This window comes from Melampsora larici-populina, assembly GCF_000204055.1.
Source record: "Melampsora larici-populina 98AG31 unplaced genomic scaffold MELLAscaffold_40, whole genome shotgun sequence".
NCBI classification, from domain to species: Eukaryota; Fungi; Basidiomycota; class Pucciniomycetes; order Pucciniales; family Melampsoraceae; genus Melampsora; species Melampsora laricis-populina.
The window spans coordinates 172858-195869 of NW_006768804.1; the positions used below are offsets into that span (position 1 = coordinate 172858).

General features: G+C 41.1%; 4 protein-coding genes across 4 annotated transcripts; 2 read left to right on the plus strand and 2 right to left on the minus strand.

The window, feature by feature from the left end:
• Positions 1–525: 525 nt before the first annotated feature.
• On the minus strand, positions 526–1498 carry MELLADRAFT_109904 (uncharacterized protein; the record flags this gene model as incomplete). The annotated part of the gene is made up of 5 exons (XM_007414063.1): positions 526–661; positions 754–913; positions 1038–1106; positions 1283–1409; positions 1496–1498. The coding sequence occupies 5 exons, from the start codon at positions 1496–1498 to the stop codon at positions 526–528; spliced, it is 495 nt and encodes a 164-aa protein (XP_007414125.1).
• Positions 1499–3127: 1629 nt separating this feature from the next.
• Positions 3128–3733, plus strand: MELLADRAFT_109905 (uncharacterized protein; the record flags this gene model as incomplete). The annotated part of the gene is made up of 1 exon (XM_007413943.1): positions 3128–3733. The coding sequence occupies one exon, from the start codon at positions 3128–3130 to the stop codon at positions 3731–3733; it is 606 nt and encodes a 201-aa protein (XP_007414005.1).
• Positions 3734–4708: 975 nt separating this feature from the next.
• On the plus strand, positions 4709–5293 carry MELLADRAFT_66138 (uncharacterized protein; the record flags this gene model as incomplete). The annotated part of the gene is made up of 1 exon (XM_007413944.1): positions 4709–5293. One exon carries the CDS (start codon positions 4709–4711, stop codon positions 5291–5293), a length of 585 nt encoding a protein of 194 aa, XP_007414006.1.
• A 559-nt stretch (positions 5294–5852) lies between these two features.
• On the minus strand, positions 5853–22941 carry MELLADRAFT_66139 (uncharacterized protein; the record flags this gene model as incomplete). The annotated part of the gene is made up of 19 exons (XM_007414062.1): positions 5853–5867; positions 5946–6006; positions 6113–7898; positions 7982–12460; positions 12517–12595; positions 12663–12813; positions 12882–12958; positions 13027–13100; positions 13167–13284; positions 13352–13477; positions 13545–13651; positions 13740–14070; positions 14133–14453; positions 14533–19715; positions 19783–20378; positions 20451–20854; positions 20932–22144; positions 22216–22907; positions 22936–22941. 19 exons carry the CDS (start codon positions 22939–22941, stop codon positions 5853–5855), a joined length of 15819 nt encoding a protein of 5272 aa, XP_007414124.1.
• Positions 22942–23012: the final 71 nt, after the last annotated feature.

Sequence of the window (23012 nt, forward strand, 5' to 3'; positions counted from 1 at the left end):
TGGTGATCTCAAAAGATTACCCATCTAGTTCTGAGTTTTCTGTACCGCGGATGAGGTACTCGAATGAGGTTGAGGGTATGATGAATCTGTTATCAGATCTCATAACAAGAATGAGCTCCAAATCATATATAAATGCATAAAATTGAATCATGTACATGAAATAGATTCAAAACATTCAACAGAAGAGATGCAAAGTGAGAAAAAAGGAAGACACACACATTGAAAAGACATGAATCAAGAGTAAATTGATCGCACATATCATGAGAAATATAAAGAATGATTTCAATCTTTTTGTAAATATCTCTCAATCAAATCCTTAAAGAAAACTCCAATACCTAATCCTGAAACAGATTTACTCTACTTCATTATACATCATCATACAGATCAGGTAAAGGAGGAAAAAATTGAAAACAACAAGTTTGTTGAAGAAGAAGATGAAGATGAGGATCGAAAAAAGGGAAAGAAAAACAAGATAAGAGAACTAGAAGAAGAAGAAGACAATATACATGATGTAACAAGAGAATTTCATGAAGAAGAAGAACCAGCTGGACCAGCTAATGCACCTTCGTCTACCCAACTCGCTTCTACTGTTGCTCGAACCTTTTTAATATAATCCTTCATATTATCACGATAAAGATTAGCTGCTTCAGAATTGGCAGGCCTAATAAAACCCAAACAAACACAGGCAAACAAAACATCTTCTTTTAACTTGTAGTTTTCAATAAGTTTTTGAGAAGAAAGGTTTTGACATACGAATTTGGATTAGGGTCATGTAACAGTGATTGAACAGATGTTAAGATTGCTGCAACATCATAAGTTGGTGACCAACGGTTTTGTAGAATATCTAAACAAAGTTCTCCATTGGCGTAAACGTTTGGATGAAACATCTTGGACAAGAATTTCACTGTCGGAGCTGATTTTTTCTCAAACAAAACAAAAGGAATATAAAAGAATAAGTTATGAACCGATCAGAATCTTTGAGTCTTATTCTTGAAGATTTTATCAATTTGGGTTATGTAGAAGGCGATTGAACTTACGTTTGTTCGGATAAGATTCATCAAAAGTAAGTATAAGTCGGAAGGTACCATCTTCAAATGGCGTATCGGCTATGATATGAAAAAAGGGATTGATAGTCAATACGGAGCACTTCAGTTGATCACCAAGCTTTGATGGTATTCTCAAGTATATCGTCTTTGAGATGAATACTCAACCGAGTGGTATGAGATTCGATAGAGTATGTAGGGGGAATCTTTGATTTTGAAATGAATCTTGAAGCGCGCACCCGGACCAAAGATAACAGCATTCCAAATCATAATATTGTCGGGACATGGTGCACCACTAATTCCTCCTGGAGGATCTGATGAAAGGCGTTTGAAATCACGAATCAATCTTCTTCTAGACGCTGTAGACTGGAATTGATTCAATAGAAGAAATGAGCCATCAGGATCATTGTGATAAAAGGTAATCGATTGCTGCATGAAAAAGGAGAACTTACCATTCTGGAGTTTTGAGGCTTGAGATTGAGAATGGGATTGCTATGACGATGATGATGATGATGATGATGATGATGATGATGATGGATTGGATGGTTCAAGCTTGGTGATAAGGAGTGAGAGAAAAGAGAATTAATGTATTGGTTAGGAGAACCAAAAAAGGAAATCAAAGGTTCCAAAAGGTTTAAAAGGTTCTTGACTGTTGGTTGGTCAGTCTGAGTTCAGACACCTCGGTCTCGGTGATCAGATAGTCAAACTCAAACCACATAAATCCTCAATCTCACTCAAACTTGTCTTGAGCCATACATATACGAAACACTTACTACATTCTCATGTCAAGTGGAAACATTCGAGAAGAAATCTCACCAATTGACAATTATTGTGTTTCTAGACATATTCGAGTGTTTGTGTAAAAGTATGCGCTCATTAGAAAGCAGAGGATTAATTGCGGTAGCGGCAACTTGATAGTGAAGATCTTGACGATTCTGATTTGAATGATACGGCTCAACTCGATGCTTGTTGATACTTGTCAGTTCACGACTCCTTGATTAGAAGATTTGATTCAACTCTTGAACAACACAGTCATCTTCATCAGCCAATGGCAGTTCATGAAAAGCCATGAGCCTTAAGATGTCGAATTCAAGTCATTTCAGCCTGACCTAAAGTCAACACGAGAGTATTTCAGACCATATTTCCGAGTAAGAATCCTATTTTTCGTCTTCAAAGTTCAAACTAACGCTATTTCTATTGTCAGTGTGTATCTTTTTTTTTCAGATCCCTATACGTACATTCAAAATATCATTTCTTGAATCCTCATCTCACTCCAGTCTTAGTCTTTGCCTGCTATTTGATTGCACAAAATTCAAACATGAAATATGTAGAATAATCATACCATCATTGTTTCTATTGAAGTACTCTTTTTTCTTAATATCCACTTCAGCGTTCCTTTTTTTATCCACTCATTATTTTTGGTCGGAAACCCATACCAATTGACAATAATGCTACAAAAATAAGTGTATTTTATCACACCCATATCAGCTTGTCTGACAGGTATAGGTATGCATAGTTAGTTGAGAGAAATGAGAGGAGAGGTTTCATGCTGAAATTATCATCTCAAAGTTTTGATTTTCAATGGGGTTAGCTTGTTTGCGGATCGTGAAATTGTGGAGCAATTCCTGCTGTGACAACCTCCCTGCTCCATACGCAAGCCGTGCACCAAATGATTGCTTGCAGATGGCCTATTTATTTTAGGCGGCGTGCTCGGATTTGTTGAGTGAACTTTCCAAACCCGTAGGATTGTTGATACAAACAAAACAGAACGGAGCAAACTGATAATCGTATAAGAATCTTTTTGGATGTTGTTCTTATTCACCAAAAAACATGATTTCAAGAAGTATTTACTGACTTCTGGACAAAGTGAGCCTGGAAAAGGTTTGAGAAATCTGGAGCATGGTACTGCCAGCTGTCCTGTGCTGGCAATGTTACAAGTGTGACATACGCTTTGAAAGTGTCACTGGTCTGCGATCTGCTTTGATTCCTATGACGTCACAGCTGCCCGTGGCTGAGTCAAGAGAGGTCAAGAGGCAACGAATTGATTGACTGTCCACCATCGATTATCATCCAAAACACAAAACATGAGTTCTTGTTCTTTACAAACCTTGAATGGTTCATGTTTCTGTCAACACGTTCAATTCAGCATCCATCTCTCTAACGAAGCCTCAAACACAAATCAATCGGATCTCGAGAAGAAACATAAAGCAGCTTCAGAAATTAAACCCGAAAACTTGATTTTATCGGCTTATTGTCATTGCACTAATTGTCAACGTCGGAATGGTGCTCCATTTGTTTGGACTACTCATTGGAAACATGAAGCGATCAAATGGATCAATTCAACTATAGTACCTTTTGATCATCTCGAAAGTGGACTACCTAATACGGTTCAAGTTTACGAATTGACACCTGGTCAAGCATTTAAGTTACATTGCAAGAAATGTGGTTCGCCTGTTGGTTCTTATAGCATCGCTAACAAAGAGTGGTGCATTTGGGGTACAACACTTGAACGATCGAAATCCGATTCGACCTCTACTGATTTGACTTCAAGTCAACATACGACTTTGATCAAAGGATGGGATTTGATTAAACCAACTGCGCACATCTTTTACGACACTAGAATCTTAGATATAAGGGATAATTTGGGCCGATGGGTCGGCTACGAGGGAGACAGCGAGCAGCTGGCTTGATGTTGTACTCTTTGTAGTGGTGAGCCTACAAATCAAACTCAATTCTCTTCAAATCTGGCTCTTCTCATATGTACTTCATACCATTGAGGCTTCATCACCATGCAGTCTTTCAAAATGCCTTAAAGTTCCACAGTTCCTCCGTCCATTTATTTTTCACCTTTCATTTGAGTCACAATAGTCTTATGTCCCGGCAGACGTAGTGAGAAGAGAAATTGGCGAGATGACGCTCAAATAGATCCAGAACTGAAATCACACTTCCGAAAGGAGGAATAAAGGTCGTCTGATCCGCCAAATTCGATCTCTGTTGACATTATTGTCTTGGCATTGTTAAATTTGTCACCCTTGTCACCTGAAACTCGAGCAAAACATGGATCAGGATGGTTGTCATTATTGTCCCCCTCTTGCAATTCTTAGAATAGTAATCCAAAGCAAAAAGTTGATTGTGAAACATTTTGTTTCATCTATGTCATTGATTTGTTCTTAGGGGTTTTTGTCATATCAGATGTTGAAGTGTCTAGTGGTATTCAAGGCTATCTTTTCAGAGACCTGTGGCCTTCAATTTCCACACATTTTATCGTCTATCACTCCTTGGTCTTCACCAGGATGTTTTAATTTTCAGGTGTTGCTTTTGTTGTGACTTGTATGTAAGATTTTGTCATCTTTTCTTTTTGTTGCAATCTTGCGTCTTGTAATTTTCTAAAATGACTTGGTATCAATTGGCATCTTCGAGTGCTGCTGAATTGCCTAGGAAAAATAAACTTGATGAGGGGTGATTGCAATCTGAGCATTCTGAATATAAATTGTTAGTTTTTGAAGTGAGACCGAGCGATATGTGAAAGAGACTGTTCATGATTCACATGTGATCAACCCTGACGTCATTCATCCTCACTTCACTTGACTCTCAGCAATGCTTACACCGTTCACGTCACAATCCAGATTGTCAAATCCTCTAAAGATTTATCCAAAACACCAAAGATGACTTCTTCAACCTTACAAACTCTAAGCGGTTCATGTTTCTGTGAAAACGTTCAATTCAGCATAGATATCACCAACAAAGCTCAAAGCTCAATCGATTCAGAAACTAGCGAGAACTCAATCAAAACCATTCCAGAAAACTTAACATTATCAGCTTATTGTCATTGTACAAACTGTCAACGTTTAAATGGATCTCCATTTGTTTGGACAACTCATTGGAAACAAGAATCGTTAAAATGGTTAAATTCAACTATGATTCCTTTTAAACATTTAGAAGAAGGTATTTCAGATAAATTAGATATTTATGAATCTATGCCTGGTAGGAAATTCAAATTACGTTGTAAGAACTGTGGTTCACCGGTTGGTTCTTATAGTATTGTTAAAAAAGAATGGACTATTTGGGGTACTACACTTGAGCGGTTTAAATCTAATGAAAAGTCTGCGAATGATTCGACTTCGAATATCAAAGGATGGGAATTCATTAAACCTGATACACACATTTTCTATGGTACTAGAATCCTGGACGTGGTAGACAAATTGAGCAAATGGGCTGGCTATGAAGGAGAAAGCGAGAAATTAGGTTGATATTGCACTCTCAATATTGGTGAGTTCAACTTCAAGAGACTATTGCTGATCATACTCATATTTGATTTCGTGCTGATGATATCGAACAAACCCCGGATAAGCCTCATGATTACAGAAGTGCCGAGGCCCCTTTTTCAGGATATACATCAACGATCAATTGGCTGGAGTGTAGAATATATTCAAAGTATCAAGTATGGTTAGGACTTTATCCGTTATTGTCTTGTCTCCCGCCTGTTTTCAATTTAGCTCTTTGAAGCCTTTTCTCCACATCATCAAGCCTCACAATTTTCAGTGGTATTGTGCTATCTTCAAAACCATAACATGTATTATCAGATCACCAACGCAACAAGAGAAACAATTACACATAACCTGACTCGAGTAAGCCGATATCACCACGACGAAAATATTATGATCTACATTTTTTTATCCATGTGAACTATCCCCATTACAGAGTCTAAAAGAAAAAAAGAAATAACCGAGCAAAAATCTAACTATAAGACAAAAAGATTCGAAGTTGAAATCTCAATCACAAAAGTGACATAAACACCCGCAAGTTGAATCAAAGGCTCGTGACCTATAATGTAATTTCAAATGTCAATAATCACACATAACACCTCTTTAGAGAGGTAAAGAGAATTGACGAGAGAAGTACCTTTTCAAAAAACTGTCTTAGTGTGCCACTCAACACATGTGGTAAAGCTTCGACATCACGCCTGTCAGAAAGGTGATCAAGCAGAGAAAAGTCGTGAATCAGAATAAGATTTGAATGTCATTTAAGAAAATTGTTCAAGTTATGGAGAAACATAAATGAAAACTTACAATATGATATAATAATCAAAGGGGAACGTGTCAAGATAACGTTCCATTTGAAGTTCCATTTTACCGTCAGGACCCAGTGCATATGAAACTGTATTCATAGACATAATTGAAGAAGCTCCAGGTACAGAGGTTTGTTGATTTTCACCTTCATTTTCACCATGTTGATGTAATGAATCTAAGATCACAAATACAAACATGATTTTCTTTTCAGTTGCTTGTCTTAAGAGTGCTCGAACTTGATCATGATCTTGACATATCCCATCAGAAACAATGATTCCTAATTGCCAAATCTCATCTACTGTACTAGGTCCTTGATTACGAGCAGTTTCAAACATATTCATGGCTCGTTCAACTGCTAATCGAACATCCGTCTTTTGTTGAGCAAATGTAAAACCTTTGATGATATTTGTTCCGTGATTTTGACGAGATCCTCCTGAACCGAACGGTTGTATTATGTTGAAGGTACCGCCAAAACGTGCTATAGCAACTTCTCCAACTTCTAGTTTAGCAAGAGCTCCAGTGACGAGGGCCACTGTCTGCAATGCGAGGTGAGCTGACCTAGAGTCAGCCATCGATCGAGAGTCATCTACCGCAACCAAGATCTGGTAATCACGCTGGGCAGGTTTGGTTCTACGTAACCAGATGCGATCTTTGGTATAGTCTGAGGCCAAGTATGGTACCAACTTCCTCATGTTGAGGCGCTTTCCAGTCCGATAATCTCCCTGCAGGCGAGTGGCTGTTGTAGGCTCCAAGATCAGACGAAGTTGTTCAGTAAGTTGTGAGGCTGGCTTCCGAGTGATTTGTTCATATTGACGCCATATGTCAAGAGCTGATGTACCGGATTCTATGACTTCCTCTTCTTCACGGGGTCCTGGTTCTTGGTCGTCCATAGATTTGTCGTCATCTTCATTCAATGCCATGGGCTGATCTTCCGTACCACCTTCATCCATCAGTTCAAACCCTTCGTCTGTGCGCTTTTGAGTACCACCTGTGGGGCCAGACAGAGCAGGCTCAACAAGCTCATGCAATGCGTTAGTCTCAGGAAGCTGCATAAAATCGACGGAAGGAGGCATTCGTTGTTCATCCTCGACGCGCATGATCTCGCTTTCGTTAGGCACCTCATCGATATGAAGTTGATTCAACGCTTCCTGTGCTTGATCTTGAGTTGCCGGACCAGGTGCTTGCTGATCCACGGATTCGGCCGAATCTGCCTGAAGATATTCGAGCTCCATTGCTTCGTCACAGGCCTTCATCTTAGAGTCGTCGGTTTGCTCTGTAGAGTCATTGTCTTGAATGTGCTGAAGTCTACGCATCCAGTTTTCCATAGCATCTCCAAGTTGTCGCAAAGGATTTGGATCTGATTGTTGCTCCTCAGGTGTTGCTTCGTTTGATTTGGAATCCAAAGTCTTAGGCATAGGTTGAGTTCCCGATTCACCAGTTCCGATTTCATCTGCCGCCGACTGATCGTTGGTTTCAGCAGACTCATTCTGAGGCTCACCATCTGGGATTTTTTCAGTAGACATAGCTTCGTCCTGGGAATCTTCTTCCGGCTTTGATTTATCCTGTGTAGGTTTACTCTGCGGCTCAGTTGCAGCCTCAGGCGGTGCATGACTGGTGCCGCCACCACCTGTCCCAGCACCCGATTCATCTCCACAGTCCAATGCATTTGCTGGATCTGTCTCCGGAACGGTCGCATCTAAGGGGGCTGCTGGCTCAGAATGCTCGACTTCACCAGACTGATCATCTGGCTCATCGTTCCCAGTCTGCCCGGGCATTGGTTCTTCATCTGTGGTAGGTCAATCAAAGTGGCTCAATTCATTGAAAAAGAGGACGGTGTGGAGATAACAAAAAACAGAGAGGAAGACTTACCAGGCTCATCAAGTTCCATCCCTTCGTCTTCCACATCATCATCCACTTTTTCATCATTCTCAGATTTTGTGTCATCCAAGTTCAAATCATCAGGAAGTTCTAGAGTTTCCGAATTATCTACATGGTCCATCATAGGTACCGGATTGGTCTTAGACGGGTCTTCTTCTCCTTGATCCATTTCATCTTCAGATTGAGATTGGTCTGCGTTTTCATCATCTTCCTTTTCTAAGTTCTCATCTACCTCATCAGTATTCGGTTCTCCTTCTTCACCATCCTTGTCATGTTCATTCTCTTCTTTTTTTTCTTCAGTGTTTTGTTCACCAGCTTTTTGGTTATCTTTGGCAGCGAGTGTTGAATCTTCCGGAGCAGTTTGATTCTGTTTTGCGTTCATTTCAGCTTCTTTTTCTTCCTTCGATTCTTTTTCATCATCATCTTCACCTTCCCAAAATTTTTCATCTACCGCTCCTGAATCAAGTGGGTCTACTTCCCCAACCCCATCTTCAATCTCGTCACCCTCCTCTTCATCTTTCTCGTCCGTTTCATCATCCGAACCGTCCTCTTCATCTCCTTCTTCCACATCCTCTAAAGGAGCATCAAATTCAAGCTGAGTCTCAACACCTCGATCTTCTTTATCTTTTCCTTCTTCTTTATTAGGATCTTGTTCATCGGTATCATTCTGAAGTCCTTCCATTTGTTCATCCGACTCGATCTCATCACTCACATCTTTTCCACCTTGACCACCACCCAGGCCTGTCCCATCAGCTGAAGGTCCATTGGGGGCACCTTCTTCTTCTCCCTCACTCAAGTCAGGTTTACAAAAACCATTCTCACCAATATTGATTCCAATATTGACCACCGTTTGCAGTAAGTCAAGTTCTGCTTGATGCCATTGTAGACAATATTTGACATGGTTCGCCAACAAGTTCAGATACTGCTGGGTGAAACCAGCAACGGTGGAAAGCAATCGAGTCCCGAGCTTTTGTGGATATGAACTTGATAAAGCTTGATTGAATCCACGAAGTTTATCGATAACATCTGTGATATGGCATCTTGCTGTAAAGCCTGAGAGATTGAAATGACCTTTTCGGATTTCACCAATTCTCAATTTTCCTGAAGGCTCGGCGTCTTCAGTCTTTGGATCTCGCGCCATCAACTGTTGAGCCACTAAGAGGACCGAGTGAACGAAGCTACGATGTGCCTCCCATACGGTATGTTGTTCTTCGGTTGGTTGAGAAAAGTGGTTTGATAGACTCAAAAGCTGCCGAGACAAGTCTTCTACTAGAGGTGAGAGTAAGTATGATAATACCGGAGCTTCCATGATCGAAGCACGAAGACGATCTACAATCCTTGTTAAACCAACAGGCACGCGCTCGAGTAGCTCTACTTCATCAGGCTTGAACAGCAACATATGTGAGTTCGCCGATCGCATTAACGTCTCTAGATTGTTGATTTCGCAAGACGCAGATATGGTCAACTCGTCCAGTAGATTTGTGACAGCCATAGGAATTTCTTGAGCGTTTTGGTTGCTTCGGAGAATTTTGATAGATTGAGTTGTTTCACGAAGGGCAGAAACAAAAAGGTTGACAACCTTGATATGTGAAAGCACAATATCTGAGGGCGAAGAGGATGTAACCGAGAAATGACTTGAACCAGAAGCTAACAAATCTGTCATCCGTAAACAAGTCTTGTCCAACTCTGAGACAGCCAACAAGAGTGATGACAAGGCTTGTCTGTCACTCATGATAAGTGATAGACCACTCTCAACAGATCCTATGAGCCGTTGGATATCTGAATTACTGATATCAGAATGGTGTCCACTTCGGAATCGTCGAAACTTGGGCATTTGACCTAGAAGTCCATAAAGCCCTTCGTCCACTGCTGAACAGAGCTTGATCATACATGGTAGACTTTTTGACGCCAGTAAAGGTTGTCCAAAAATCACAGCGGGATCCTTGAGCCTTTGAAGAACTCGATCTGTGGGACACGATCCTAATCCAAGCGTCTTCAATCGCTTCAAAAGATGTGCAAATGCTTTCCTTTTACGAAGATCAAGATTTTTTGCATATTTCTCTCTCGCATCCCCTTTTGGTAAAACCTCTTCACTGAGCTCCTTGATCACCAATCTGATATGCGAGGCTAGTTCTGTTATTTCTTCGGCGGGGACTTCCGACTGCACGTTTGAAAACAATCGCTGTTCAATCAATTTTTTAAGTCTGTCGAGTGCGAGTGATGGTTGTTTGAGATGAGCTGGTAGCGGTGCGGCGAGTCCTTCGATGTCGGAGATCTCGTCATCTTGAGTAAACGGAATAGACTGGCTGATGATCGGTGGAAGATCAGATTCTAAGTACACTACTTTTTTGACGTGCCAAGTGGAGAGAGAATCCTTCACAGGTCTCTGAAGCGCCGCTCGTAGTCTATGAACAGATTTATAAAGTCGTCGATGACTCTTGTGGCTACTTTGTTTCAAAGCAAAAACATTGACATCCTTCCAACTGGCGAGACGTATGTAATCCTCGATATCCTTGCGAGCGACAGTCTTAGCTTGATCGATCTGGGTGGCGATTTCTAGCTCATAATGCGAGTAGAAGAAAATGATACCTTCAATTAGGTCATACATCCTTTGCCAATCTTCACTACTCATAAGTTTCGAGTACGAAGATAAAAGCGAAGCGAATGAACGAAGGAGAGTGAGTCGAGGCTTGAATTGTCCCAAGTTACATTCGGACATAAATTCATTCAAAACAGTAGCTGAATCGGCAAAATATCGAGTTACGTTGTCTTCAACATCTTCACTCATTTGATGGGTTAAGAGCCCTCGGAAAAGTAATTCATATAGACGAAACCACCAAACGTTCGTCGCCGAGTCAAATGTTCGCATCTCTCGCTCGATCAAACCAGCCCACGAAGAAAGTTCCAATCTACGCCAGGAGACTACAAAATCGGCAAAAACGGCTTGATAAGAAGATAATGAGTTCTCTCGGCAGCTATACTTTTCCCAATTCTCGATTTGTTCAATCAAAGTCTCCACAAACGGAAGAATCTTGGCCAAGGGACTCTTGTACGACAGTCGTGAGATTTGTTGACATCGCTGTTGTATCTCGTCCAATGCAATCATTTCAGGCCATTGTTCAAACAACTCTTTGACTCTTGAATCCAGCGACTTCAACGGAACAAAGATTCGCATGGCTTCTGGAACGTTACTATCTTGATAAAAATCATGAAGTGAGTTTGAAACGGGACCTGCTCCACTGAAAGCTTGAAGTCGGTTGATATGATCAACCTGGAACGCTAAAGATGTCTTATCAACACAACTGGCGAGTAGGTGACCATGTTTCTCAGCTATCTCGATCGCTAGGTCTTTTCGAAGTTGCTCAAACCATTTCATCCTGTAAGATTCCCCGTCGCTCGTCCGGTTGATCGAAATGTGCATTTGACAGAGTATATCCACTTGGATCGGGCTGACCGTATGATGTACAGTGGAAGATTCCACTTCGACTGTCGATGTTGCATCAGTATCTTCGTAAGTCGGGAACAATGTTTGTAACTCTTCCGCTTCGATCACTTCATCGGAAAGCACAACCACATCTTGTCGTCGAAATTTAAACTCTTGTGCTCGTTCTTCAGCCTCACGTGCTTCCTTGGCGCGATCCATTGACCACAATTTCCAGATAGAATCGTAAGCCGAGATGAGAAGTTTGAGTTCCGATGCGCTGAAGATCTCATTGTCCTGACAAGCAACCGCGGCGACGCGCAAGATTGGCACATGTGATGCACTAGTCTCCTGTTTCAAAATATCGTCCATCTTCGGGTCACAAGACACAGAACGCATATTGGCACTTGCGATTGTACAGCTTGACGACAATAGTCGAGTTATAAAATCTTCGAGAGGTTCAAGAGACTCCTTGAAGAATGCGATAGTGACTTCTCGAAGCTTCATGAGCAAGCTGATGATCATAATATTCAGGATGGTTTGAACAGGTCGCAAAATATCAGTGAACGAAGGAAATCGATTGGTCAACCTGGTGAGTAGGCCAGTCGCGGAGATCGAGAAAGTTTCGAGTCGTGATTGTAGTGTACGTAGATGCTCTTGCGTAGTAGCACTCAGAATCTCTTTCACGAGGTTGGGAATTCGTTCACCGGCTAGGAATTGAGTCTCAAAGGCTTTCAACTCTGAAAAGATTGCAATCAAGGTGAATGAGTCTGGTGTCCGTTGCACTGCTGGTTTAGGAAGAGTGTTCAAGGTGGCCTGAGCCGTTGAAATATCGATATTCAAGATCTGAATTCGCGTGTTGTCATGATAGCCTGTCTGAGACTGTTCATATACAGTCAACAGTTCCCGAAGTTCTTGCATACGTGCCAGCCAGGATGAAAGATACGTGTGTTCCGCTGTGCTGACCGACAAGGGATCTATGGGTATTTCGGGCACATAGATTTGCCAAAACTGGAGGGCGCGATCGAGAGCACTGGCAAGGAGTGGAGCTATTACAAAGTGATCAGTCCATGTCAGGATGATTAGAATAGAAAGGGAAGCTTACAATTATCAAAGTCTGAACTCGTTAATAGCAGAGGTCTAGTCACATCAATTTGTCGACATTTTGCAATAGATTTATTCATCTATGGACATTGAAACACACTCAGTGGGGAGTATCATGCAAGGTCAAGAGAGAGAGAGGTCACTCACGCGAATCAGCACACGATCCATTATTTGAAGGAAAGATTGAGATCTATCCACGGCTAGACGAGTGGCATTAGATGAAACGAGTTGAGAGACATGCTTGAGCATTGTCGTCATCCTCTCATGATCTTCAAGCGTTGTGGCGAATCCCACCAATCTGCCAAAATAATATGAAGAATGATTAGCGACTAAAGTTTCTGAGAGACAAGGAAAGCTTAAGCTCACCTGGTCAATCTAGACATAGAGCGTAAAATAGCAGCACCGTCCAACTGTGCTACAAGGTTGAAAGGTTCAAAAAGAAGCTGAACCTAATTCCACACACTGTCAAACTAAGAATCTCTACGGTCATTTAGGGAAGGTGTATCCTTACTTGTGTTTTCTGAACAGGCTCTACCATTGTCAGAGACCTCAATACTTCGATGTCGATCTCCATCTGCACTTCATCTAGATATTATTGACGAAAATGAGTTAACTGCACTGTCCAGGGGATCATCTCAAAGAATCCCATACCGTTATTTTTCCCTTCATTGCTCAGATAATGTTGACTGTAGAGTAACACCCCAAGTTCACTAGAAATAGCTTTGCACCCAGCTAAGAGCTGAGAAAAACTTGCGTCCCAGCGCTGATGCTCCACGAGAGTGCAAGTCAGTCTCAGTTCACAGAGAGTTACTTCATTGGAAATCAAGTTAACTTACAGATGAAGACCCGCTAGTATGTGAAAGTACCCCAATAGTACCAACAGTTTGTTCAATAGCACGTTCAAGATCGTATACCGCAGGTTGGCAAGAACTTTCCTCACTGATCTCATCACAAGTGATTTGCTAGAAGGAAAATCAATAGAAACACGTCAGCCATCAATCAAGATCGAGACATGATCTGAGTACATACTTTTTGCAATCGATCACCAACTTCTTTGAGATTCGTAATAAATTCAGCTCTCTTTTCAGATGAGATTTTCAAGGATCCGACTACTTCAAAATACAAAGATCGTAACTCTGAATCCATTCATTGTATCAAAAATGATTCCCAGTCAGCCAAAGCTCTCATACTTCCAGTCAAGCAACTAAAATACGTATAACGAACCAGGTTTAGTCTTATGCAAGTGATTTATACCAATTTCTTCTAATTGATGAATTTGTTCAATTAAGTCCGCTTCAGGAGTAAAATAAGGACAAAAGCAATTCCACAGTTGTACCATTGCCTCCCATCGAGTGATATCAAACTCCGATTTAAGAGGTGAGAGAAGATTAGAGATACTATCAAATGAGTTTGAGCACGTCTCTTTCAGTTCGATCAGTGTTCGATCAATGACCTGAAATGCAAAACCAAAGGAAGCATAATCTGGCGCAGTGCTCATCAGACCTGCAAGCTTCATGACGGCAACCTGCAGGTTATGAAGTGATCGACAGATGTCCTGATCAAATCGAAAAGCATGGTCAATACAAATCACACATCGCGTTTTGAATGAAGACTTACCATGAGAGCCACTTCATTACATGCCTCCTTTGTTGATTCCCGAAGCACATGAGTTGCCATCTCGATAATTGAGCTGTTGGCCGCATCCACAAATGTTGAAAGGAGGGTAGGGTCTAAAAGTGTTTTCCAGTGATTGGTCTGTTTCAAAGCCTTGGACGATGAGCCTTGAAGAACACCAGGTCGCGACATCTCCTCGGGTAATACTGAGACAGTCGGACAACAAGTGGCCAGTACTAATGTGAGGAGAAGCCTCAAGATTTCGATCATGAACGGAGTATGATTTGATTGATAGAAATGCCCTGTAAGAGCCAAATCTAATGTCTGGAATTTGTTCAAGCCGAAGTAAGTCAGTGAACCAGCGCGCTTGGAGGACCACATGTAAGAAATAACAAAAACTCACCTTTCCTACCATCATATGAGACATCCTATTCACTTTGACAAATGATTCGATAGCATTTCTCAAATCAGGCATACAGATACGTGACATGGCTCCTTTGAGTTTTTCTTGAGTTTCTTGACCTGACGAAACATGATCTAATAATCGTGTAAGAAGTGGATATTGGGTTGGTGGATGAATTAATAACTCCGCAGCCCATCGGATAGGTGATTCGGCCTCTGTAGATTTTGATGAACAAAGACTCCAATTCGAATTAAACATGAATTGAGCTCGATCAGAGCTGATGACTTGATCTGTTACGTCGAATTTGGTGTCTGATAGAAAACTAATCTCGATTCCTCGATTTCTCATGGCTCGAGAAAGTTCACCATGACGAGGGTTGAAGATCATGATCATTCGGAATTTAGGATGTGGCGTTATTGTCACAATCTCACCCTGATGCATTCCACGTTCAGTCAATTGAAGTTGACAATTGCCTTCGAAAAGCGGATTAAGACGATCAAGTACAGATGCACTACATAAGTTTGAGTTCTCAATCACTAGCCAATCACCTTGTTTCATCGCTGTCACTAATGGACCGTCAATCCATTCAAATCTACAGGTTGCTGGTCTAGTTTGTAAGTTTCGAACAGTGGATATCATCGATGATATATCAATCTCTATTCCTGTAGGTAAACGGCTCAATATTTTCAACATCTGATCAGCCGCAGCTTCAGGGGCCATTGAAGAAACAACTTCTCTAAGCGTGCGTAAGTCCATCAAACTTGCTCCAAAGACCGATGCGATAGGAAAGGTGAGATCAAGTTGACTTTGTAAGCTTGATTGAATTGCGTTGACGATAGTATCCAAAACGACGAGGACATTCCGATGAACATTGCTTTGTTCAAATCCACCGAACAGATCAGAAGTATCAGAACCTGAATGCATTGAAATAGTTCGGATACGAGCACCACTTCGTCCTGCAAGATATTTCACAAGTGAAGATTTTCCTGATTGTTCTGGTCCAGTAAGGATTGGTAACCAATTGAGTTCTAAACATCTCATCAAGGATTCTGCTGGTCTTCTGAGTGATGTAGGTAGATGAGTTGGTGAAGGTACGGATGGAGTGAGTTGTGGTGTTCCAGACTTTGGTAAGCGACTATGTCCGATGATGAAATCAGTAGATAGTTCGACCACATCTTGTCGGTCGCTTGTGGTAGAGGCGGCGGTGAAGAACTCGGCACGGATGTTCTGACAAACCAGATGATCTGATGGATTTCTAAAACGACCAGTATAGATCATATCCAAATGTTCGAGTGGTGAATTTGGAGATCGATCAAGCTCACTCGGCCTCGTGGTGACTTGCAACCATCTTCCGATATCTCTCAAATTGAATTCCCAAGGTGAGCCAGAAGAGCCAAAAAGATTTGGCTTGTTGACTTCTTGTGTGATCCTATCGTTGAAATTAACCATTTGAAGGATTTGATCACTACTAAACCCAGGTGCCATTTCACTACAAACTGTAAATAAATCATCTTTATCCAGCTCTTTCATAAAAACAACTGTGAATCGGTCGACCAAAGATCGAGGTAATCCTTTACGTGAACCACCTTGATGATGTGGGTTCTGGGCCGCAAAGACTCTAAAGTCAGGATGTCGAACAAATGTTCGATCCAGTTCAGGAACATAAACCGTCCCTCTATGATCTAGACACGCGTTCAAACCTTCCAAGACTGTCTGAGGAGCTAAATTCATTTCATCTAACAACACCCAATCACCTCTCTGAAGTGCGTCAAGAAATGCTGCATCCTTCCATGCGAACTCTCCTGCCTTACCACCTTCCACTGGTACGTCTGATCCAAATAAGTCCAATAAATCCGTTTGATCTGAAAGATTGATTCGCCTTAAGCGTCGACCTGTCATCTTCGCTAATGCTTCTACCATACTCGTCTTACCTACCCCAGGACTACCTTCAAGTAAAATCGATTTCGGAACTTGGAGAGCTCGTACGATACGCAAAGTGTTTTGAGCCACGGTAGGTGCCGAAAATGAGTAACGATGATTTGAAAGTTGAGGAGTCGATGTCGAGACAGCTTTCAATAGCGCAAATTGACCGATTTGTAACCCAACTTCCGTCTCAAGCACTTCCACCGGGCCTTGATCGATAGGAGGAGGGAGACCAGCAAGTTGATGAAGTTCAATGAAACAAGCTTGACGTAATTGTTGAATAACTGATGGAGCCAAATCCTGACCAAATCCAGCCGTACCCAGTCGATCAAGCACAGTCATTTGAGCAGCATGAACAAATGCGATTGGAATTGGAAGTGTAGAGCATGACTTGATGAAATCACACCATGATAATCCGTCTCTCAAACTAAGTTCACGAGAAGCCAATGGAACCGAAGCTGGTGATTGTGAAAAAAAGTTCGAGAAACCGACAATGCGCTCAGCCCATGTTAGGCATTCTGAATCAGAAGGGAGTCGATCTGAAGTTGATTTTGAAGTTGATAATCTACTTGCAAAGATAGCAATCCGATCGGCGGGTTCAGAGACAAGAGGAACCCAAATCTCCGTAAACCGATTTCGAAGTGCAGGCGAAAGTTCACGTTTACCGAAATCGCCACCTGGATTCATCGTGGCCATAATCTCAAAAGAAGGATGAGCTTTGATCTGCATTTCCTCAATCGTCGCACCACCACATTCTGCCAAGACAATTGATCGACTAGGCTCCAATAAACTGTTAAGCCTTTCTAGTACAGAATCGTCTGCTAAAGAGATTTCATCTAATAGGACTGGATCTCCCTCTCGCATAGCTTGTACCAACGGTCCATCCTTCCATGTGAATAATGCCAGAGATTGTCTTAAAAGCTTCAAGACTGATTCAAGTTGTTGGACTGAGTCAAGTTGGTTTTCTTTCTTACGTTCTTGAATAAAACCTTCAATCCATTCAATCACTTGATGAGCTTCAAGATCCATAAATGGAGCAGAATCGATTCCAAAATTGACTATTAATGAATTGAATTGTTCCATAACAGATCTTAATTCGCCTGCTCGATTTCTAACCGGTCTTTGACTACCTAAAAGGTCTCCAACTTCAGAATTACGATGTAAGTTAATACATCTCAAGATTTGATTTCGAGTTTCACTAAATGCTTCACAGACTGATGTTTTCCCTGATCCTGCTTCGCCAACTAAAACCACCGGTTCATGGAATTCCAATGCTCTTGATAATAACTTAAATAATCTTTTACTGGCTTTTGTTGAAACTAATGAGCTAGGTAGTTGAACATCTTCATACAATCGAACCGCATCAATCTTCACTTTCATCACTTCTTCTAATACTTCTCTTACCACAATCTTCTCTTCCATAACTCTTGATCGTTCAGCCAAAAGCATATAACCATCTTCTGCTAAAGATTGATATCCAACCGCACCACGTTCACCCCATCTAAATAAATCTCTTAAAGTCACAAAACTATGTTTTTGTTCAAAGATTCGATCAGTTTGTCTTCTACGTTGCAATTCAGTAAAAACTTCTACAATCTTTTTAGAATAACTAGGAGCGATTTGACATCTTTCACATAAAATGATTTCTAATTCATCTCTAGGGACTTCATCAAAATGTAATTCTAAAAATCGATTTCTAAAAGCTCTTGAAAGTACTTTTCTACCACCATAGAGTCCTGGTGGGTTTTGAGTTGCAAAGAGCATGAAATGAGGATGAGGTCTAACGACTTCTTGAGTTTCAGGTATCAATAATTCTCGATTATCATCTAATAATCGATTTAAGGCTTCTAATACATCGGATGGTGCTAAATTAAGTTCATCTAATACTACCCATTCACCATTTCGAAGCGCTCTAACCAATGCTCCTTCTTTAAAGCATAATTGTCCTGTTTCTGGATCAGTGGCATAACTTCCAATGTATTCCTGAATGTCGGTGTGTTCATGGTTATTGATTCGTACAAACGTATGACCAGTCCGTTCTGCTAAATACTCTACTATACTTGTTTTACCACTTGACGTAGGTCCTTGGATCAGGACGGGATAACGACCAGTACTAACAGCTCGAGCGAGATCGATCATCTTGGTCTTGACTGAATCTGTGAGTACATAAGAGTGTTTCTGATCACCTTGTTCAGCCCGAGTACCTTTCTTCAACCAAAAAGGTCCAACTTGAATGAAGTCTTCTGATGGTGAATTAGGTTTCTTTGAAGCTTGGTTCATCAAAGCTTTTGGATTCTTAGCCGTCTTAACAAAGTATTGGTGGATCACATTGATCGCTTTAGTGGCCGATCCAGAATCGAGAGTAGTGACGAATGACATCAAAAAACCTTCTACCAGAGCTCTTCTTAAGCTGAATGAATCCGAGATATCTACTGCAAAGGTCAATGCTCTTGAAAGTGTTCGCATAGAGTAATGAGGCGGTGAATTTGTCCCGTCAGCTAGTTGACCCGTTTGTGACATTGTTCGAATCGTGGAATAACAGTCAGCCACATCGGTGACTACGCGTTTGTCAGACACGTATAAGCCGGTCAGGTATTGAGAGACGATGTTCAAGAGTGCATCTCGATCGTTGTCAGGTGGCTGAACATAGAACTCGGTGAATTTACATCGTAGGTTAGCAGGTAAATCTCGTTTACCAACATCAGTCGCAGGGTTCATACAGCTAAACAATCTAAAGTCTGGATCCCTTTTGATAGGCTCCAAATCACCTCTTTCACTTAGAACGATCGAAGAATTATTATGTTGTAATAAGGTACCCAAGGATTCTAATGTTTCACCTGTTCCAAGATTGATTTCATCTAAAAGTACCCAATCACCTCGTTGCATAGCTTGAACAAGTGGTCCTTCTACAAACTTAAATCGTACTTGATTTGAAGATGAACTTCTAACAAACCGATCTTCGAATTCTTCAAGTTTACCAAAAAACGTTTGCCATTCAACTTGTAGATCTTCAATGGTCGAAACCTTTCGACGCTTGTTAGGTGATTCAATTGATTCTGGATCCATGATCGTCTTAGGAGCTTGCTTTTGCGCTCGTTCGACCATTGCACGAACCGCTTCTTTCAACATCGTGACTAAACGTGACCATTTCTTTTTGACCAATGACTTTCGCATTCCCATAATAAATTCTTGGTTCCGTGAAAGTTTGAATTGGTCACCAAAAACTTGAGTAAATTCGTCAATCAATGAATTTGCAGTCACTGTCAAAGAAACAAACAGAATTCAGATTTTATATGCACCGCAAGATTGGTGAAGGATGAGACCTACACTTTGCATCCTCATTCAAATCAAGAGGCTTAAAACCTCCCAATAAATCACTCGCTTCACTTTGATTACTCAAGTTGAGTGATACCAAAGACTTACCAACCGACTTAGCCAAGAAACTAATAATCGAAGTCTTACCAGTACCAGTCTCACCCACCAAAAGAATCGGTTCAGAAGATTTGATACAATTGGCCAATCTTTCAAGTAACACTAATGAAGATTTAGTCAACGCGAACGGTCTTGAATATGGAATTGCTGGACCAATTGATTGAGTGATAGGTATTCTGATTCTTCCGATTTGAAGTGAAGCGTTCTTCTTATCTTTTGAAGATTTTTTGAGTGGGGGTATAAGATCTGGAGTTCTTTGGTATAAACAGTATTTAATTCGCTCTTCATTTAAAGATAAATGAGAACCTAAACAAAGTGCGATTGAGAGATCCTGAGTTTTTGATGTTTCGGATTCTGACATAAGTTTATCAGACGAAGCTAAAAAGATATCAACTGCTTCAAGGAAGATAGATTCTTGAATGATTGGATTTGGGGATACTGATTGTAAGACTTGATTTTTGGGTATAAGCGTTTCTACTCTTCGAGCCCATCTATTCAAAGCCCGAAAACCGTTAGTTTCATAAAAAAGTGGAGAAGTAGGATCGAAAAAGAACCAAACGTACCTCATCAATTCTCTCAATGAAGTTCTCATTCGCCGAGAATCATTTGCCGATCGCATAGTTGAGACTTCCATCCAAGCGCTCACTAAGCAATCTCGTACATCAGTCGACATGGAAGGATGAATCCCTTTTAAAATCTCCACAACATCTTGATGATTCAAATTTGGTAATTCAACTTTATTCCAATACCCTTCACCAATAAAACTCTTCGAGGTTTGATCGTCAGCAGTAGTAGTTCGAGTAGCTATTAAAGCAAATCTTTCACTGGCAGATACCCATCCGATTTGTGAACCCAAATCCATTCCTACTCCATGCTCACATCCATGACCTCCAATTCCTCCTCCAACTTCATATTGAACTCGATGACGGATAAGGTCAGCGACTTGGTTAATGACCGCCAGAATATCCTACATGTGAGCAAAAGTTGGGTGCTTTGAGTCAGCCAGTAGATGGGTACGCTCATTTAGAACTCAGCTGTACTCACATCAGAAGCCCGATCTATATCTCGACAAACCAGCCATTTTCCTTCTCGCATAGCACGTGTGAGAGGGCCTTCGACAAACACAAATTTCCCCGCATCTTCAGTTGAGCTTACATGACTACCAATCAAACTCTTGGCATCGAGTGTACGTGAAGCCAAGTTGAGGATAACAACATTTGCCTGATGACGCGTGAAAGTCTGGTCCGATGATGATGATGCTGATGACCAAAATAGATTAACAACCTCTTCAATTATGGTCGTTTTTCCTGAAGAGGGTGGTCCGGACAAAAGAACTGGAAGTCTTTGCTCAATCGAACGGGCAAGTGAGCGAATAGCAGCGCGTGACGATGAGGTAGGCACAAAGAGGGGAGCGTATAGAAGGGCCTTCGGAACGCTGATCTCATTATTATCGCAGATTCGTTTGGGTTGAGACTTTGAAACTTTCGGGGCTGGTAATGAGCCAAAGCGGAGGATGATCAGACCGTCAACGTCATTGACCAAGGGACTTAGATCGCCAGGAGACATGAACAAAGGTCGTGAAGTGGTATTGGAAGCCAATAATGATGAGGGTTTCGGACTTTGGGATCGACACCAGTCTTCATGCATGGGTAAGACCCAAACATCAATGGCTCTTCTGACAGTCTGATAAGATATGGTTGAGCTTTGAGGATTAGATGAGAGACGAAAGTCCCATTTAGAAGTTAATTGTTCATCGTATTCAATCAATTCTTCTGGTAGTCTATCTACATGATTCAAGTTGGTATCAGATGGTTGGTTTATTAATTTAGATGGCCAAGGTGATATCATATTGGATTCGATCAAACTCGTTGATTGATCGATCTCTGGATTCCAAACATATCGATTCCTGATCTCAATTCCAAACTGAGCAAATCCAGCGTCACCCTGCCAATACCTCCAACATCGCCAAGCAAGATATCGAATTCCTTGACGCGGATGATGTTGCATCAGACATGATAATACATCGGGCAGAAGCCATCCGTTTTTGATCAATCCAGGAAAGGGAAGATGGGGTGCAAGCGCCAGAAGTCGATGAAGGGACAAGAGTAGAGATGTGACGCATGGATCATGGAATAGGGGATGAGTTGTTGGTAGATTGTTGCGATTGTGACCAAGTGGGACCACAAGAACCGAAGCTGGTAAGATGTTGAAAGGGTCAGTAGCAAATGCTGGATGTCGTAAAATCAGAATCCCAAAGCTGAAAAAATCAAGCAAAAGTTAGCAAAAATTTATTGGAACTGGTGACTGCTAGTAGATATACAAACTCACTGAAAAAGTGAAGGATGAATATGTAAACAAGTTACAAAAGCTGAAAATACGAGTCTTAAGAACTCTTTTCGTTTTTCACCTTCTACATCAGGTACAATCGGTCCTAAATGGGTGAAATGCGACCAAAAATCGCACGTTGCTTGATCATAAAATCCTTGAGATGAATATCCTAATTCAAGTATCCATCGAGAGACGAGTTCAGGCAAGATAGGACCAAAGAATCTAGCGATGGGTTCAGTAAAGGGTTGAATGAGTGCCAATCGACTTAGTAAATTGCAAAGATTCGAAGTTGTAAGTTGATTATTTGAGATATGATGTTGATCGAAGAGATGAATGTCAAGAAATGCAAGTAATAGTTGAATATCATTTGAAGTCAAGTGATTATTGAATCTGAATTCTATGATTGTACCCAGATGTTCAGAGTTTGAAGTATTGGGTGAAGCCGCTTTAGAAAGTGGCAAGATTCCAATATGATGTAAGAATTGATTGAGTGCATTTCTGAGATCAAAAGGTTGATGGGTATCAGTAGTTTGAGATTGATGAGTAGTGTCCATTCCACTTGGTATTCGTCCTTTCTCGTTCTTTCTTTCTTTCTTTCTTTCTTTCTTTGTTTCCTTTCTTTTCTTGTGAGAATCAGATGAGATTTGGTGAGAATGGTAAAATTCGATTTGCAGTGAACTGGTCACAGGACACTGTTGTGGGTTCAAAAAATTTACATACACACATGTCACTATTTTAACATGTAATCACTGCACTCAACTGGGTCAGGGTTAGGTTTCAGAATTTCAGTTTCATTC